We start from the raw sequence: 19450 nt of genomic DNA, 5'->3' as shown, positions 1-19450 counted from the left end.
CATGATACAATAATCGTAGAATAGAAGTCCAGACGCACTATGCACAATAGCAAAGACTTGGAACCAACCCAAATGTCCAACAATGATAGACTGGATTAAGAAAATGTGGCACATATACACCATGGAATACTATGCAGCCATAAAAAAGGATGAGTTCATGTCCTTTGCAGGGACATGGATGAAGCTGGAAACCATCATTCTCAGCAAACTATCACAAGGACAGAAAACCAGACACCACATGTTCTCACTCATAGGTGGGAACTGAACAATGAGAACACAGGGACACAGGGTGGGGAACATCACACACTGGGGCCTGCCATGCGGCAGGGGGAAGGGGGAGGGATAGCATTAGGAGATACACCTAATGTAAATGACCAGTTAACGGGTGCAGCACACCAACATGGCACATGTATACATATGTAACAAACCTGCACGTTGTGCACAAGTCCCTAGAACTTAAAGTAAAATAATAAAAATAAATAAATAAAAAAGAATAGAAGCCCAGATGCCTGAGTGCTGTCAGTCCTCATGGTCACCAAATGGGTGACTTTGGACTTTCTCAATTTCTCATTGCCCGATTGTAAAAAGACTACATGATCACAAACCTCAGATTTATTTTTTTTTTCAGTAACTGCTCCAGAATTGAGCAGGTTGAAATATGACTACTATGACTCAGTTTTTTTTTATGATTATAGATTTTTTTCAGCAGCGTATATTGGATTGATATTTAGCCAAATGACAATGTTTTCCCTTTCATGTTTATTTATTGCCTGTGTTTGAGTTCAAGGAAGAAAAAAATTCAAAATGTGATTATTAATATGAAATTAATACAGCCCAAAGGAAAGTTCTCATTTTCAAAAGAAAATGTACAGTTACCAATTTTTCTTACCGATGATTACACAGAAACAGCTATGAGGCTTTCTTCATTTCTGAAGGAATATTACCATGAGACTCTCACCCTATCAGCACTGGTATGCTAAGAGGTAGAGGGATGAGTAGGAAATGGGTGGAGGTGGCAGTAATGAAGGAGTGTACTATCACTAATATTATTTACAATTGTCAGCACATGCTCTCAAAAGCAGACCGCCATCTAGTCAATCTTAGTGTTTTTAAATTCCGTGGGAGACCCAGCAGCTCCCACTGTCCCCTATTTTGTTATGCCATTGCATTTCAGTACAAGAAATCAATTATTTTATTGTAAGAAAAATCCTAAGTGAAAAAAGACAGGAGGCAACTTTAAAAATATTATACAACATATGATCTCAAATATAACACATCTGAATCTTCTATTTCAGGGATTTATATAAGATATCAAAACACATACACATTCACTTGTGTATACATGTATGTCTCTATTTAATAGGTAAGAAAATTTCTAACCTTAATAGCAGTGATTATCTCTACTGGGAGATTATGATTGCCTTTTCTTAACCCTTTCTTGAATTTTTCCATATTGACTATGAGGAATGTATGTACCCTAATAATAAAAAATAAACCTTTGACTGGGCACAGTGGCTTACACCTTTAATCCCAGCACTTGGGGAGGCCGAGGCGGACAGATCATGAGGTCAGGAGTTTGAGACCAGCCTGACCAACATGGTGAAGCCCTGTCTCTATTAAAAATACAAAAATTAGCAAGGCATGGTGGCGCACACCTGTAATCCCAGCTACTCAGGAGGCTGAGGCAGGAGAATCACTTGAACCTGAGAGGCAGAGGTGGCAGTGAGCTGAGATCATGCTACTGCACTCCAGGCTGGGCAACAAAGCAAGACTCCGTCTCAACAACAACAACAAAAAAGAAACCTTCTATATATACATTTGTCGCATTAGTAAAACATATTTGCTAATAAATATTTTGGAGGTATTTTATCTGTATCATATTTTTGCTACTTTAAAATTTCAATAATTGTCTCTATAATCCTGATACTTTAAGAGTAAACAGGTGGAAAAAAATCCAGATCCCATATAACACATAGATCATTTGGGTGATGCCCATAAGCACACATGATTTTACCTATATATTTCCTATGAATCTTTTACCATATCCCTCAAATATTAGACTTTAAATCACTTGAAGTGGGCTTTTCCCCCCATCCGTATGAATTAGCAGAGTGCCTTGCACATAGCTGGGACTCAATAAGCATATGTAGACTTAATCTATATGTAGATTGTTAAAACTTTTTTTGTACAGAAATAAATTTCATTAGCTTAAAATCAGATGATTAAGACATCTTAAAAATAGCTTTAAAACAAAAAAGCACTTTCCTTAAGATACAGAATTAAGTAGTTACATTTACATTCTATTCTAGTAGGAAATTGAAGATATATTTTCCCCTTGAAAAGACATTTTGTTTGCTATTGGACGTCAGCTTCAGCCTATTGTCAGCTTGTTGCTGACCATTATCCCAATGCCTGTTACAACCTGTCTTACATTCTTCTCTATGTGTTAACTAACCAAAACACAATATTAATATGTCCAAAATCAGATTTCACAACATCACTGTCACTAAAAAACATCTCATGACTTCCCACTATTCTCTTCCACGAGGTTTGATCAAAGGACCTTCACAATTTGGCCGTAATCAACCTCTCTCAACAACTCTGCTTTCCTTTTTTTCCACCCTACTCTACTTCTCTCACGCTCCCCCGCTGTCTGAAAATGCCCAGCTCTCCACCATACATCTCCTACTTATCAAAACTATCCATCCAAATGGCCTGTTAAAAAAAGGGACCTCCTACGTGACCCCTTCTCAGTTTCTCCTTCTTCCACTCACCTGACCCAGCATAAAGGAATTGCGAAATAATTGCCTGTAAAAGTTTGTTTGAAAAGACTAAGTGTTGGGAGGTTCTGCTTCTCAGCAGGGTAGATAATCTCCTGTTTTATTAGGTCCTGGGACAGCATCTAATCAGTCATGTTCTTATCTCATATTCTCTATTTACCCACTCCTTTGCATCTGAATCTTATCCAAGTTACTTACAACTAGGTCCTCGGGGTCAGGACTATTCTCCAAGTCAGTCTATTTGGGTTCCAATGTGAACCGTCATCTAGAGATACTTAGACATGTGTGTTGCCAGATGTCAGTGACTGGGGTTACGGATCAACCATCCAAAGGCTATGGTGAAGTCGTAACTTAAAAGTCCCCTTAACTCAGTCTCTATGCCTGCTTCCTGATCCCAACTTTGGGGCCTCTGACACCAACCTCAAATGACAATACCATCACTCCAACCGCTCAGGCAAAACATGTTGAAGTCATCTTATATTGTTCAACCTATTTCACATTCCATGTTTCACTACCTTCAAAATATACCTAAAAACTAGCCATTGCTGCCACCATCTGACCATCTAAGATACCATCACCCCACACCTGAATTATTTTAGTAATATCTGATATGCTCATTCTTAGTCCCCTACAGTCAATTTTCAATATTACAGCCAGAAGTATACTGTTAAAATATAGCAGGTTTAAAATTGATGTCTCTCTTTTGCTCAAAATTCTCCTGTAGATTCCTAATTTACAGGAATCATAGCCAAGTTCCTTAAAATGGCCAGTGGGGATCCCCAAGATCTGGCCTCCATGTTTCCTCTCTGATGCACCTTCTACTCATCTCCTCTTTGCTGTCGGGTCCAACAACTGGTCTCTGCTCTTCTAAAAAACAAGAAAGCTTCCCCTATGTCTCCTGTGTTCTGCCCACAAATACATGCATGGCTTATTCCTTCTTTTCTCAAATCTTGGCTGAAATGTCACTTTGTTAAGGCCTACTCCGAGCACCCTATTTAAAATTGCAAACTACCTTCCACCACCACTCTCAGCTCCCTTTACTCAACCATATTTGTGTTTTGCTTCTTCCTACTAGCACTCCTTATTTATTAGTTGATTAACCCCATTTGTAGGTAAACTTCATTCAAGGGTAGGCAGGGTTTCTTTGGTACTTTAATCACCTATGTATTCTCAGAACTTAGAATAGTATCTGATACATCATTGGCACTATAAAAATAACTGCTAAATGAATAAATGGCCTGCAATACCTTTAACCTATAAGGTTGGCCAAAGACTTACTGATTTCCCTCATAGCTGAACCCAGCAGAGGCCAAAGGACAACTTCATTACCTGATTCTCCTTTTCTTCCTGCTTCAAATTTACCTTACCTTTGAACTCAGAAACGCATTTCCTTTCAGTGCCTCCTGGCCTGGTCTACATTCTGGGTACTAGCACCTCATCTACTTATCATTAACTTTTGTCAGTTCCAGGTGAGTGACTTCTGACTTCTAATAACAACCACATGATACTTTTTACCTGACTCATTTAGAAATCAGTGCTTCCACATCTACACCCGTCGATCTCAATCTTAGACCCTCTCAACCAGGTCTTCAAACACCTCCGATTAGGAATATGTAATCTTTACCACTTTCTAGTTATGATCATTTTGGTTTCATTCTGCTTCATTACCACTGACCAACCTACCACGTGAACGCAGTATTTTTCATCAGTAAAATGTGGATAAAAGGACACACTTCACAAGGTTGCTATGAAGGTCAACTTAAGATAATGCATGTAAAGTGCTTAGCACAGTGCCTAACATGTAAGTGCTCAATACATGTTACCTGATATTGTTACTAAATTGTATAATATAAATTCATTACTCAAAATCAGATGTGAGTTCCAGTCCTTAGGATAAAAGTCGCCCAACTTTTTTCAAGATAATTTGAAGAGTGACTAGTTAAATAAATCAATAATTGATATAAAAATATATGCCACATGATGGATCTGTAGCAACTATAAGACAGCAGGCAGAATCCTTAAAATGCAAAATGTCAGTGTGTCAAAATGTCAGCACTCATCATCTCAAAAAGGCTCCCATGGCAAACCTTCATGACTTTTTACATCTCATTGAGAGGACAGACAAGTAAAGTAATATCCCCTTATTTTCATGAAAGTTAACTTTTGATAAGATGCCTCAACGTGTACCTAAGGTCCTAAGCTTATCACCTCTATAACAAATGCCTAAATAATGCCTTAAGTCTGGTCAAGTTATCTCTTCTTCCATGTTCCTTTCATTCCCTATTGGACTACCATCTGCCCTTTCTCCTTTGCAGAGTTTTTGCAGTTATTTTTGTGGCTTAGCCCTGAAGGCATTTGAGTGTGTAAAACTGCTAATTTCTACCCCTCTGGAATTTAGGTGTTTAGGCATTAGGAATTCTCAGTATTTTATGACAAGGTTTTATGATGACAATTAGCTTTGCCATTCCAACAAACTACTAAAGGTGTATCATCAGAAAATATCACACATTTCAATAAGTAACTGGTTGTTATTTTAAACCAGAGACAGGAAAGAATGAGTAAACATAAACAATCACAAAAAATAAACATTCTACTTCAGAGATCCCCAAATATATAGAACTACATTTTGTACCATAGTCAGTAACACTACCTCAAAGCTCAGAGGACTATACACACCATGTGCAGTACCTACAAAAATTGTTTCTCACTGCTTATTTTATATATATATATAAAGAGAGAGAGAGAGAATTTAAAAATACTAAAGAGTAATAGCTGAGTAAAGGAAATAGTCTCAAAAACATTTCTCCCAATCAAATAAATTATATGCACTCCAGCAGGGTGCGGTGGCTCATGTCTGTAATTCGAGCAATTTGGGAGGCTGAGGCGGGTGGATCACCTGAGGTCAGGAGACCAGCCTGGCCAACATGATGAAACCCTGTCTCTACTGAAAATACAAAAATGAGCCGGGCGTGGTGACGGGTGCCTATAATCCCAGATACTAGGGAGGCTGAGGCAGGAGAATCGCTTGAACATGGGGGGACAGAGGTTGCAGTGAGCCAAGATTGTGACATTTCACTCCAGCCTGGGCAAAAGAATAAAACTCTGTCTCAAAAAAAAAAAAATATATATATATATATATATATATATATATATATATGCACTCCTAAATAACTTGCATTTTAAATTATTTCTTTCCAACTATTAATAGAGGTATTGGTTAGTATTAGCAACGCAAAGACTCTGATAAACTTACTGACACCCATAAGTAACTGTATTTTTTCTTTTTAAAGCTAAATTCTTTTCTCACTTGTCAATTTTTAAATAAAGTCTCTTAAAAATACAAGTCACTGAGGATACTTAGACTTTACCTGATAATACACTGCAGAGTAAAACATCTGAAATTTCTAAGTTACTGATGACTTTGGTGTGCAACCAAGTTGGAAGTCTCATATAACAATTTCATTTTCATTTTTTCATACTTTTTTAATTTTTTGCTTCAACAACCATAGAATAGATATGGAATGTGTTGTCTCTCTGTATAGCACCACGAGTTTGTTAAAGACAGAGTACTGCCATACAGACACAGCAATTGTTGGCAGGATGAAGTCAGTGCAATTTTAACCAGATCTCTTTTTCTTTCTCTCTCCTTCCCTCCTCTCCTGTCTCTTTCCCACTTTCTTTTCTCTCCCTTTCTTCCACCTTCCCTCTTCCTTCTCTTTCCCTCCATCTCTTCTTCCCTCTCTCTTTCCGTCCTTCTCCTCTCATGCCCTGTCTCTCAAACATACACATTCAAACATAAATATATATTAACATGTAATGCATTTTATTCACAGAAGAAATGTTCAACCTAATGTCCCAGGATAGTAATGTCATTAAATTTGACTAAGCAAAATATTATTTCCAAGAAGAAATCAATTTTGACTCAAATTCAAAGAATGACAAAATTCACAGTGAGAGTTGGGACAGGGATAGGGTAGAGAGAGGAAATTCTTAATAAAAGTTAGGAACATGAGGACAGAGACCATTCTAGTCTAATGAAGGCACAGATAAACATATAAATATCACTTAGCTGGGCAGGACATGGTTGCAAAGGGATGCAGATGAAAGTAACATATCACGACACAATAAAAATCATTTCTATCATGAACTAATTCAGCAAGGAATATAACATATCAAAATAATCTTAAGTTGGTAAGCAGTATTAGAGATTTGGATAGGAACACCAGATTTTAAAAATGTGAAAACATTTTTGCTTCATATCTTTTCCTAAATAAATGAAGAAACTTGAGGAGGTACAATGACTTGTTTAATGCCACACTAGTTAGAGTCCTGGTGACAAAGTCTCTATTCTAGTTCTACTTTTATAATATCAGCTCACTCCCAAGAAGATTCCCCATCACCTGTTCATCTTCCTCTTTGCATCTGTGGGGCCAACTGATGGTTAATATTTCTCTATATTACTAATACCTCCCAAGGCCATAACAGACACACCCAGGAATAGTGACTCAGTAAGGAACCAAGCCCTGAACTCAGGTAATGTGGTACAGAGCGCATCAGGAATTACTCTGTCCTAATTCTCACTAGACTTTTGCTTATGTGTCTTGATCCCATATTTCACAAGAGTAAGATTCACATCTCACAAAAAAAGCTAGCCTAGAATTAGGAAACAGAGATGCAAATAACATTGTGGTTAAACATTCAGATATTCAAGACTCTCAGAAGTTATAACTTTGTAAATACGTACCACTGAGTGGCTAGGAAAAAAAAAACTTTAATGAAAGAAGACTTTTTTAAGTAATTAGAGGGGATGTTTTCATAAGAGGAGTTCACAGTAATTAGGAATATGTGCATATATCATCTTGGGAACACTTCTTGACAGACAAATAATTACCTGGGAAAAGTCTGGCTAGACACTATCAGACTTTGCAAAGTAAAGTCTGACCTAAATGTAATTATGTCAATCACAAAGTGAAAAATAGAAAGGGTTTCAAAAAAAGAATCAGTAAATTAAAATATGTCCCTTTAAGGCACAAGTAAGATATTATCTACAATTGAATTTTCCCAAAGGAAAGTTCTCAAACAAAATAAGCAAACATACAAAAGAAAGAAAGAAAACAAAACAAATAAACAAAAAACATCTAATCAATTTCTAAGTGATAATTAGCAAAAATAAAATTAATAAGTAAAAAAGTATAGATTTTTGAAATACTATAAAGATCACATTCTGCTTATAAAAGCAAAATGATCAAGAGCTCATTTAACTATATAACTTAAGCTAGAAATGAAAGCATATAAATTACTGAAATTCAAAAACAAACACAAAATGTTTCACCTCTTTCCAGTAAAGACAGTTGAGATTGAGAATCATTTTTAATTCCTTTCGTAAGAGGCTGGAAGATTAACTTGGTGCTTATAATCAGACTTCAAATGTTTGGGCCTTTAAGCAGATAACTTTTATATTCTTTTCATTAGTTTAAGATTTTTCCATAAAATGGCATTATTTTCACAAGTACCTTATCTCAACTGCAAACAGAAAAGTGAAAATGGATTTAAATTCTTATCTGAGATCTTTTCCTGGGTTCTGTTTTGATGGTGTCTAGTCCTACTGGTTTGGCTTCATATCTCTGTAGAGTTTTACAGTGTTTATTACCAAAAGATTCTCCCTGAGATATTTGGAAGCAAAAAAAAAAAAAAAAAAAAACTTTATCCATTAAAATATACATTATCCAAATACTTTATGAAAAAAAAGATCATCCCTTTACAATGCCATGACAATTCACTGAGTTACCAATAAAGATAAATTACCCTCTGAAAAAAATTCAACAACAGAAAGCTAATCCTGATGACTATTAGGCTCCCATTGATTCTGAAAGATAATAACAGCATGACATCTGTTGAGTAAACGATAGTCATGAAAACCACATTTAATCTTTAAAAAGCAATGTGTTCTGGTAAGCTTTTATTTCATATTTGTTCTTTTAAAAATTCTTCACAGGACCATGTCCAGTTATAAGCTAAATAATCTTAATTTTTTAAAAATGGGGTCAATAACTTTTTTTCCCAGAGTACTTAATTCTTCAAAAATCTTTAAGTAGATACGGCGACATATAAAGAATCTTCCAAAATAATTGAGAAATACATATTCCATGCAAAGATAACCAATTTGACTTCAATATTTATTGCATCTGGGTAGAAACTAGCACAGTCCCTAACACCTTAAAAAATAACAGCTGGGTGTGGTGACTCATGCCTATAATCCCAGCACTTTGGGAGCCTGAGGCAGGAGGATCACTTGAATCCAGGAGTTTGAGACCAGCCTGGATAACATAGGGAAACCTTGTCTCTGTGTTAAAAACAAAAAATAAAAAAATAAAATAAATAAAATTTAAAAAAAAACCATGTGCACCAAATCGAAGTCATCTGTTATAATTTATATTTGGCAGTATACTCAGTTTACAAGATCAAATAATTCTCTTCTTTCAAATTCAACTTAGCTATAGCTATACAAGTAGAAAAAAAGATGCAATTATCTTTCTTATTTGTATGCCACATTGATTTTATGAAAGAGAAGCACACATCACATTACTGTTTTACAGTATGGACTTCAATTTCTTCAGCTCGCTAATTCAAGTGGGAGTTCTCAACGGACAGTGACCGGGGTAGAAGATATTACTTTTAGAGGCTCATTAAATACAAAGCTGCCACATTAGAAAGAAAAATACATCAAAAGATCATGACTAATGTTCAGTTCCCAGTGAGTGCTAGCCCAAAAACTTATGACATCTCCTGAATTAACATTTTGTATCACAATAATGCAATGTCCCAAAGGAAACTAGCTATCATGCAGGGTGATAAATGCATTACTACTAAGTTACTACAATAAGAATCTTCATCTTCACTGATGTATTTTCAAAAATGGATTTTAATTTCCTGTTAACATTGTGCTTCAAAAGCATATCATGTCACCAAACAAAATCAGCAAACATTAATACTTGATATTTATTATTTTGCCATTACAAAGACTCATATATAGCCTCAAATTTTGTACTGTTGCCTTACAAAATGCAGTTGTATAATTTGTTAACAGAGCCTAAGATAGCGCTGTTTAAAAAAATATTCATGGTTCAATTCAGAAAGTTGAATGACAGTTCAATTCATTCAATAAAAGTTTGGTCACTTACAGTGAGCCTGATTCTATAGCTAATTTTTAACAACTGGAATGGATTAGTACTTTATTTAATATAATACTGTTAAAGGAATTAATACAGCTGAAAAGACAGGTTATTTAAACTCAAAAGGTTTAGGGAAAAAAATTACCTCATTTTTACAAAGCTTGCATTTGACATTAGCTTCAGAACACTGTGTCTCTCTACATGATTGTTAGCCTTTTAGTTGCCTGTCTTGCAAACTGCAATGTCACTGAGGAATTCAAGGGTCTTATATTGATGTACTTCAAAAAAGCATGCTCTTGCAAGCATTTCTGTGTCTTATTGGCATAGAAGAAAGCAATGTCATGTGTGTGTGCTTCCTAAGGTCCCTTTTAGATCTAAATTTTTGTATCACATAGTCATAACTAAAAAATGCACACTTTATAATTAAAAATTGTAACTTTTTGCCTATACTTTTTTTTTTTTTTTTTTTTTTTTTGGTGAGACAGGGTCTCGCTCTGTCACCCAGGCTAGAGGGCAGTGGCGCAATCTCAGTTCACTGCAACCTCCACCTCCCAGGTTCAAGCGATTCTCGTGTGTTAGCCTCCTGACTAGCTGGGACTATAAGCACCCGCCACCACATCTGGCTTATTATTATTATTATTATTATTATTATTACTGTAGAGACGAGGTTTCAATATGTTCAATATGTTGGCCAGGATAGTCTCAAACTCCTGACCTCAAGTGATTCGCCTGCTTCAGCCTCCCAAAGTGCTGGGATTACAGGTGTGAGCCACCATGCCCAGCCTTGCCCATACACTTTAAAACTCTAGATTGAGCTTGGCAAATTTTTTTGTAGTCTCCAAAGTGCCCACCATGGTGCTGAGTAGATACAAAACTCTTAATAACTTTTGTTGCTTGATTAAAGAGTCCTACAGTTTTACTCAAGCTCTAAAATAAGATCTGTGAGATGTATAAGTCAATATAAATATTTGATAAAGAACACCAAAGCCTTAAAATGCTAAATATCTCAGAATCTTGCTTTAGAATTTTACATTATTATGTTGATTTTATACTGTTTCCACACAACTCAGGAAAATAGATAAGTAAACGTATGGTTTATTTAATAGCATAAAGCACATTCAGAGCAAGAATTGGTATTCAGTCTTGTTAAGAACAAAGAAAACTTCACCATATCCACCAACTACTTCCTTTCAGAGAAGAAGAAAAATTTAGGTGCTTTAAAATTATGAGTGTTGAGTCATCATATTCCTAGTCAACATACCTCAGTCTTCTGGGAGAAGAGATCTCTTGAGTACATTATTAAGAAAAGGAAATCTCTTTTCTTTAGCAGAGACCTAATGCCACTCTCTTGGATATATCTTGTGATATAGGAAATACAACCTTCCTGTGTATCCATAGGTACTTTCCTAAAAATAATAGGCATGGCCTATACATATAGAGATTCTTTTATTAACATACATATTTGTGTTATTACTCTCTCTACTTTTCTACATGTTTCAAATTTTTCATTTCAAAATAGAAATGTTATTACCTTTCTTGCTTCTTTTATCATCTTCCGAATAGTTTCTTTTATCGTAAGTAGATGTGCTCTTGGTGGATGAAAAAGGAGATCTATATGGGTGCCCCCTAAGAGTCCGGGCATCACATATGGCCAGCCTAAGTCAAGATTTGGAGCTTCCACATCAGACTCAACAGGCCAGTAGGTCCCTGAAGATGAGGTATCATCACAAGAATCATCAGTACCATGTGCTGTGCTTTGTGCAACTTTCTGGACATTTTTCAAAATATAATTAATTTCTTCCTCAGCAAGAAAGTCTGAAACTCGTTCCTGGACAAGAAATTCTTGGTATGCTTCTAACCCGTGTTCAATCAGAATATCAATGGCTACTCGATACCATTCCTTGTAGTGAGGCTCAATGTAGTTGTCAGATTTACACTCATCATTCAATGAGGAAAGCATTGATGAGGTCTCCATGCTTGCAAGTGTTTGGCTATGGCACTTTCAAATGTCCATTCATGCAGTGGTGAGAAATATCTGGTATTTGAAAAGAAGAAAATCAAGATCAAGTTAAAATTCCGCAACAGAATGTTTTATGATACATAGCAACGATTATTTTTTCATTTACACATTTCCATTACCAGAAGCTCAAAATGACACATATTTCATATCCAAAATGACATTAATAGCACCACAATTCACACATCTATCACAAATAAGCTACACAGATTTCCCTTACAGATTGCTGTTGGATTTTCCTTTTCCAAGGTATCTCAATTTAAATTAAAAGAGAATTAGAAAACAATCAATGCCTACCCAGCCATTAATGTCTCTACTGAGTACCTGTCAGACATACAGAATATGCTAGATGTAATGTTAAGAGCATAAAACACTGATCTTTCAGGAATGTATTAATTAGTTGAGGAGGCAAATTGTACACACAAAACGTTAGTTACCACTTTGAAGAAAGCCATACATTGCTAAAGGCCAAAATGAGCAATGCCTATATTCAGTGCTTTAAGAATAAAAGCAAGGAGAGATCAATATGGAGCAAATGAGTTATGAACAGCCCTGAGCAAGAGGTGGGCTTCGGCTGGACCCAGAGCAATGAGTAAGAATCTGATCAGGTGGCAAGAAGAAATATTTCCATCCCATACAAGGATAAAAACATGAGCAAAATCACGGAAGAGATATGAGAGTTTGGTACATTCACTAATTATGAAGGAAGAAAAAAAATTAAAGAAAAAAAAACCTGGCATGCTGGAAAACAGGTTCCTTTTACCAAGAGTAAGAGATAAAATTGAATAGACAAGATAAAGCCAAGAATGGAAGGACACAAAGTTTTGTGATTCAACAAAACTTCTGTTTTAAACAATTCTGGCAGTAGCAGGGGACTGAAGAAGAGACAGGTAGCTAGGAGAGTGTTTCAGTGTTCAAAAATGCAGTGAGGAAGTGGACAGAGTATTCCAGAGATGGTTTAAGGAAGGAGCCTTGAGATTCAGTGACTTGACAGAGTATACGAGATGAAATTTAAGACATGAAAGATAATTCAGGAGTTTCTCTTAGGAGTCAAAATCTGCCTATGCAGGCTCACATTCCATCTCTCACAACGCCCACAGAATGCTCTTCATTCAATCATTCAGTCACTACTCCACACTGTGTGAGATACTGGAATGGGCTCTCTCAATCAGATGATGGACTTTCCAGTCTTTTGAAGTCATGATCTCCATTGTGTGGATTCAAGGTACAGATTTATGATGTGCTACAAGCATTAAAAAGATGACTTGATGAGATATATATTTGTCAGTAACCCTGCCTTAATTTTAAATTTTATATTTTCTGCTTGACTCAGCCTTTTCAGTCTCAGGCCTACCAAAATTCAAATCTTATTTGGAGCATAGCCCAGAGAACCATCACCATTGAATAACACCTTAGCTCAAAATATGGAACAGGAGTCACAAGCTAATCATACAAAGAAGTCTTGAAGAATGGACATCAGAGCAATAAATTTTGCTGCGGAACAAGGATCAGAAAAGATCCAGCAACTAACATAGAACTGAGGAGCATGGAAACAAAGGGTGCCTCCATTTACCATCTTAGTGGAGACAATCCTGTTCCCATCTCTGGGCTCAGAAGTTTTACAAAGAAAGTCTAACAGTACAGAAAGCCCAAAGATTAAATATGATACAGGAATAAAAATAGCACATGTTCTTTTCTGTCTTTTGGAAAGCCCTCAGCTTGAGTCATAATTTGATCCAAGCCCAGACAACTAGAACTATACCTGGATCCTAGGCTCCACAATGCAGCATCTGAACTTCGGGGATGGCAGCATCTGAATTCTGGTGATGGCAGTCTTCCTGCCCTAAATAGTATAATGGTGAAGTTTTGCAAAAATATTCTCTTCTCCAAGAGAAAAAGGAAGAACACCCATCTTGTCTGCTAGTATAAAAGCTATCGCATGGGGAAATAAAATTTCTTTTGTTACTTAATTAAAATTAATCTATTGACATGTATTTGGATACATCCTAAAACTTTCATAAATTTCTCAATCATTCCAGGATATGTCATCTTTTTCCCAATAACATTTCATTCAAGTTCAGTGGTTCTCAAAAGGGAAGATTTGTCCCTCATCTGACAATATCTGGAGACATTTTTAAATAGAATCACTTGTGCGGAGGAGGGCTACTAGCATCTAATGATTAGAGACCCAGGATGCTGCTAAACATACTACAATGCATGAGACAGCCATCCATATTTAGAAATAATCCCACCCAAAATGTCAACAGTGCCAAGGTTGACAAATCTTCATAAAGTTGCTCACTTCATATTCATGATATCATGCCACTAATTAATAACTTTCAACACTCATTGAAGTTATCTTTTGCACATAATGCTCATTGTTAGCAAAAAAATTAAAAAATAAGATTTGCATTCACTTAAAAGACTCAATCCTTATGCTTACAGTTTCCTAAGGTTTATTGAGGTACAGTTTTCACTTGAAAATTCCAGCCAATGAAGGAACAAGCATCTGGTGATTACAGGATAAATTACATCTGTAATTTGTAATTGTTAAGTCATAGGTAACTACTAGTTGTTCATAATCCAAGTTTCCTGCAAACCTATTCATTTAATTTTTAAAATGTAACTTTTGAATTCCTATATATGTGATGTTAAACACCTGTTACCTATTTGGAAGTTAAAATGCATAAAGTACTTTTAAAATACTACTTATTTCTGAGCTACACCTATGCAAATAAATATTTTGGAACTGTAAAAAATTCATTCTGGAACTATGTAAACTCTGAAATCACAGACCTCGAAAGGACCATGAAAACCAAACCATGAAAACATAGACAAATTAATCTGAAGAAAAAAATTGGAAATAAGAAGTGAAACTTATTTATAATTAATTACCATTATAGGACTAATCGATAGCCAGATACCACACAGAAAAATATATTATACAAAACATACAACAGAATGAACAATGAGGTTACAATATTATGTACAAGACTTAAGATTACTACTAAATATACTTTATACTGTTCTGGTGGAGAGGCTATGTTCCAGCCACGGTTTAGAGATATTTATCATAAGAGCTATTTGCATGGAATACTGGTGAAGGAACCATCTATAAATGAATTTTATCAGAGAACTACAGGGTAATGGCACTTGCATAGTGAGTATTGCAATTAAATATCACCTGTATTTAGTTATAGACTTAATAAAGCACTCTCAGCAGTTCAATCCCTGAACATTTGGAGGGCTTTATTTGAGGAAACAATTAATTAGGTGTGCCTTTAAATATATATATATAAAATAAGGAATTATTTTATTAATAACTATTAAAAACTCCCAGGAAGCATATTCTTTTATCATACACAGTAGAGTTAATGAGTAGAGAAAAAAAAAAGATATCACTATGCCATGTAAGCTGAGGAGACCATTAGGCTTATCTAACAGTTAAATGACTCATTCCAGAAAAAAAGTGGCCTTACAAATCCATGCCTCAAAAAAAATTAAAAATTGCATTTGATATTGAGCTTTAGGGTCATTTGTAGCAAGTAGAAATTCCACTGAAATTCTATAAATACAAAGGATATAAAATAAGTCATAAAAATTGATTTCAATTCATGGGCTGCTCTGGAAAAACAGTTTGGCAGTTTCATTTATAAAATGACACATGCAACTAACATACAACACAGCAACTGCATTTTGGTGATTTATCCAAGAAAAGTTGAAACTTATCCTGTACACAAATATTTACAGCAGCTCTATTCATAATAGCCTGACAATGGAAACAACCCAAACGTCTTTAAACGGGTGAATATTAAACTATGGTACACCCATACTGTAGAATACTACTTGGCAGTAAAATAAATGGCCTACTAATACATGCAACAACCTGGATGACTCTCCAGAGAATTATGCTGAATGAAAAAACACCAATCTCCAAAGTTTACATGCTGAATAATTCCATTTGGTTAGATGCTGCACTCTTAAAATGACAGTGGGAGAGGTAGATGTGGCTATAAAAAGGCAATCAGAGGAATTTTTGTAGTTATAGAAATATTCTATATCTTGACAGTATCAATATCAGCATATTGGTTACGATACAGTATTATAGTTTTGCAAGACAGCAGCACTGGGGAAAACTGGGTGAAGGATACAAGGAATCTCTCTGGATTTTTGCCCTTAACTATATGTGAAACCACAATTATCTCAAAATAAAAAGTTTAATGAAAAAAATCTTACTGATGAGCAATGTCATGAGACTTAGATAGAAAAAAAAAAAACCTATAGCACACAAGATAAGAGTTCATCTGTAGGGTCAAATTGCCAGGCTAAAACTCTGCTTCATCAATTACTATGAAGCTCTTGGACAAGTTACACATGTCCACAAGCCTCAGTTTGGGCAGATGTAGAGAGGAGAATAACAACAGTCTTTATCTTCTTGGGTTATTTTAAGGAATAAATAAGGTAATGCATTTCAACCTTATTATTATGATGATGATGATGACTATTTTACATGTTCACAATCTGCTACAGTATAATTACTATAAATATGTAATAAATTTGATAAGAGATTTTAAGATTTGAAAAGAGATGTTTTTTCATACCATTAGCAATATCATACAATTTGTGACTATTTAATCATCTGCAGTATAAAACAACCAAACCTAGTATCAGTTTGTTCCTGGTTTCTGACCTGAGAGAATTCATTGAATAGGCTTCTGATGTAATAGGTCAGTGGGAAAATGTTCTAAAGAGAAATTACAACTTTTTTAAATCAAAAGTCCGAGGCTATAATTACCTAATGTGCAAGCCAATAAACCAAAGTCAGAATTTTGACTGAAACAAATATAAAAAATATCACAGGTGCTAACATTGCTGCAGTCCATTTTCCAGTCTCTCTCTTAAGCTGTTTCTCTCCAACTATTGAATGCTTTATGAGTTGCACTACATCCTCCAACAGGATATGTTGAAGTCCTAACCTGCAGTACCGGTGAATGTGACCTTACATGGAAATAGGGTCTTTGCAGATGTAATCAAATTAAGATGAGGTCATATTAGACCATGGCTGATCCTAATCCAATATGACTATATGATTTGTGTCTTTAAGGAGAGAGGGGACACAGAGACAGACACAAAGGCAGAACTGCACGTGACTACAGAGGCAGAGACTGGAATGCCAAGAATTGCCTACAAGAACAGAGATAAGAGAAATGCATGGAACAGATTCTCCCCTAGAGCACTTCAAAGAGAGCATGGCCCTGCTGACACTCTGATTCCAAACATCTAGACTTCAGAAGCATAACAGAATATATTCAGCTGTTTTAAGCCAATATTTTTGGTACTTTGTTACAGCTTCACTAGGCAGCTGATACAAATGCGTACAAAAATGCTTTTATTTTGAATCCTTCAAAATTTTTAAATAAACTTAAATTAAGAAGTAAATTTACCATTTAGAAATGATTGGTTTTTGTAGCTTAAATGATATTGTTAAACTAGTTATCTGATATAACTTCAATGTTAAGCAATTTTATTAAGAAATACTTTGCAAACTCTCATATACTGAAGGAAAAAATTCTTGAATTTGTTATTTCTTTTGGTAATTGACTTTATGATATGTATCAAAATGTCTGTCTACATAATGTAAGAAAATGTTTCATAAAGGATTGTTTCAGAACATCTCTTTCATATAAAATCATTATCCATGGTCCACAACAGTTGAAAATCATATATCTTTTCTTTCTTCAGCTGTCAAGATTGTTTGTCTTCTCATTTGATTACCAGAAATTTAAGATAACAATTAAAACATGAAAGAAGTTTCTATTAAATTAAAAATTGACTATAATATTCAAGCTGTCAAGTGCAATTTGATATCTCATGTTGACATCCAAACTCATTAAAAGATTCTAAGCTGGCTTCATAATAATACTTATAACAACATGGCCCAATAGCACAGATTACAGTCATCTGCACGGCATGATATTCAGCAGGTCACAGAACGTATAAATACATGACGCACTCAGTCACAGGGTGTTGGGTGCAAACATCTCCACAGATGGATTACCAGTAGAATCACCCATCTTATCAAACTCATAAAAACAATAAACATACTTCCAATTCATTTTCTAAATCTCAAATGGGAATCCCATTTGCTCAATACCTACTCATTCTTTAATTTCCTCAATTTACTTTAACTGGAGGGAGGGGATAGCAATATCACTTTCATACCAATATGATTCCAGGGTTTGTTTGTACTGGCCGCTATTTGCCTTCTTAGATATAAACTATAGGAATTTTAGAAATCGGGGGAAAAAAATACCCAATACATGTTAATGACATTAAAACACAATTATTCAATGTCATTTGGAAGCATTTATTGAATAATTCCTGTAAACAAATTCATTAAGAAAAATAAACCATTTACAGAGAGAGCTTATACTGAATGCTCAAATTCCAAAGGATTATACATGGCTTAAAAATGCAAATAAAATTAAATTATTATTTTACCAACATCTAAACTACAAGGCTATCCTGATAAAGTTGTGTCTTGTGCCATACCAAAGTGCTGTATTCTTGTTCTGGCCCTGATCAGTAATCATTTGGATGAATAAATAGAGACACATTAATATAATCTGCAGAAATCAACAAAAAACATAATGCTAGATGCCAAAACAGATATGTAAAATAGTGACAAAGTGGCAAAATAATAAATCAACATGAACATTATTAAGTTCAAGTGCAATAAATTTGGAGGTTTTAATTTATATCAAAAATTAACTACATTCACACAGGGTTAGGCAGGGTTTGGAGCCCATTATGTCATGAAGAATAGTTGAAAAATTGGAACTTTTAGTCCAAAGAGAACACTAGGAGATGCACTAAAGGGTAGTCTTCAATTATATGAAGTGGAGAAGTAGAATTAAGGACCAAATGACAAAAGTCACAGGTTGGCTCAGCGGCATAGTTGGTAAGATGGCACAGGTTTTGACCTCTACTCTGAAACTTATTGGTTGTAAAACTTCAGTCATGTTATTTAAGGGCCTTAAGCCTCATGATGCTCACCAGGAAAAAGGGTAAAATAACTGTACTGACCCGAAGGGTTTCTATGTGGACTAAATGAGACAAAGGCCCTCAAGTGTACATGTGCCATAAAAACTGCTAAAAACTGTTAGGTAATAATCTAAGATGGAGTTTTATTTAATAATAAAGCTGCATAAAAACAGAATTGGTACCTCTATTTTGGGTTTTTGTTGTTGTTGTTGTGTTGTTTTTAACTGAAACCCCTCTTTATGCGCATAATTAAGCAGAGGACACATTTTTGGAGAGAGTCCTATAGGATAACAAGTTGGATTTCTGAGACTTTCTTCATGTCAGAATTCCAAAATAGTATTTGTTTTGCCTGCTCAAAAGATCTGTGAGGTTCATAAGCTTGCTCAGCAGTGAGGTGTGTTGTGGTTTCCCACACCAGAGTGACAAGAACTCGCCTC

General features: G+C 35.3%; 1 protein-coding gene across 4 annotated transcripts in view; it reads right to left on the bottom strand.

The window, feature by feature from the left end:
* Positions 1-19450, bottom strand: part of FAM83B (family with sequence similarity 83 member B) — a 98420-nt gene that overhangs the window by 62426 nt on the left and 16544 nt on the right. For all 4 annotated transcript variants that reach the window (XM_063707666.1, XM_055390346.2, XM_019028942.4 and 1 more), the window contains exon 2: positions 11484-11987. In XM_063707666.1, the coding sequence (XP_063563736.1) occupies positions 11484-11927 (444 nt within the window). In that variant the 5' untranslated portion in view covers positions 11928-11987. The remainder of the gene's footprint in view (positions 1-11483; positions 11988-19450) is intronic.

The sequence above is a fragment of the Gorilla gorilla genome, chromosome 5 (assembly GCF_029281585.2).
Source record: "Gorilla gorilla gorilla isolate KB3781 chromosome 5, NHGRI_mGorGor1-v2.1_pri, whole genome shotgun sequence".
NCBI lineage: Eukaryota > Metazoa > Chordata > Mammalia > Primates > Hominidae > Gorilla > Gorilla gorilla.
This window is presented reverse-complemented; position numbering and strand designations above follow the sequence as displayed.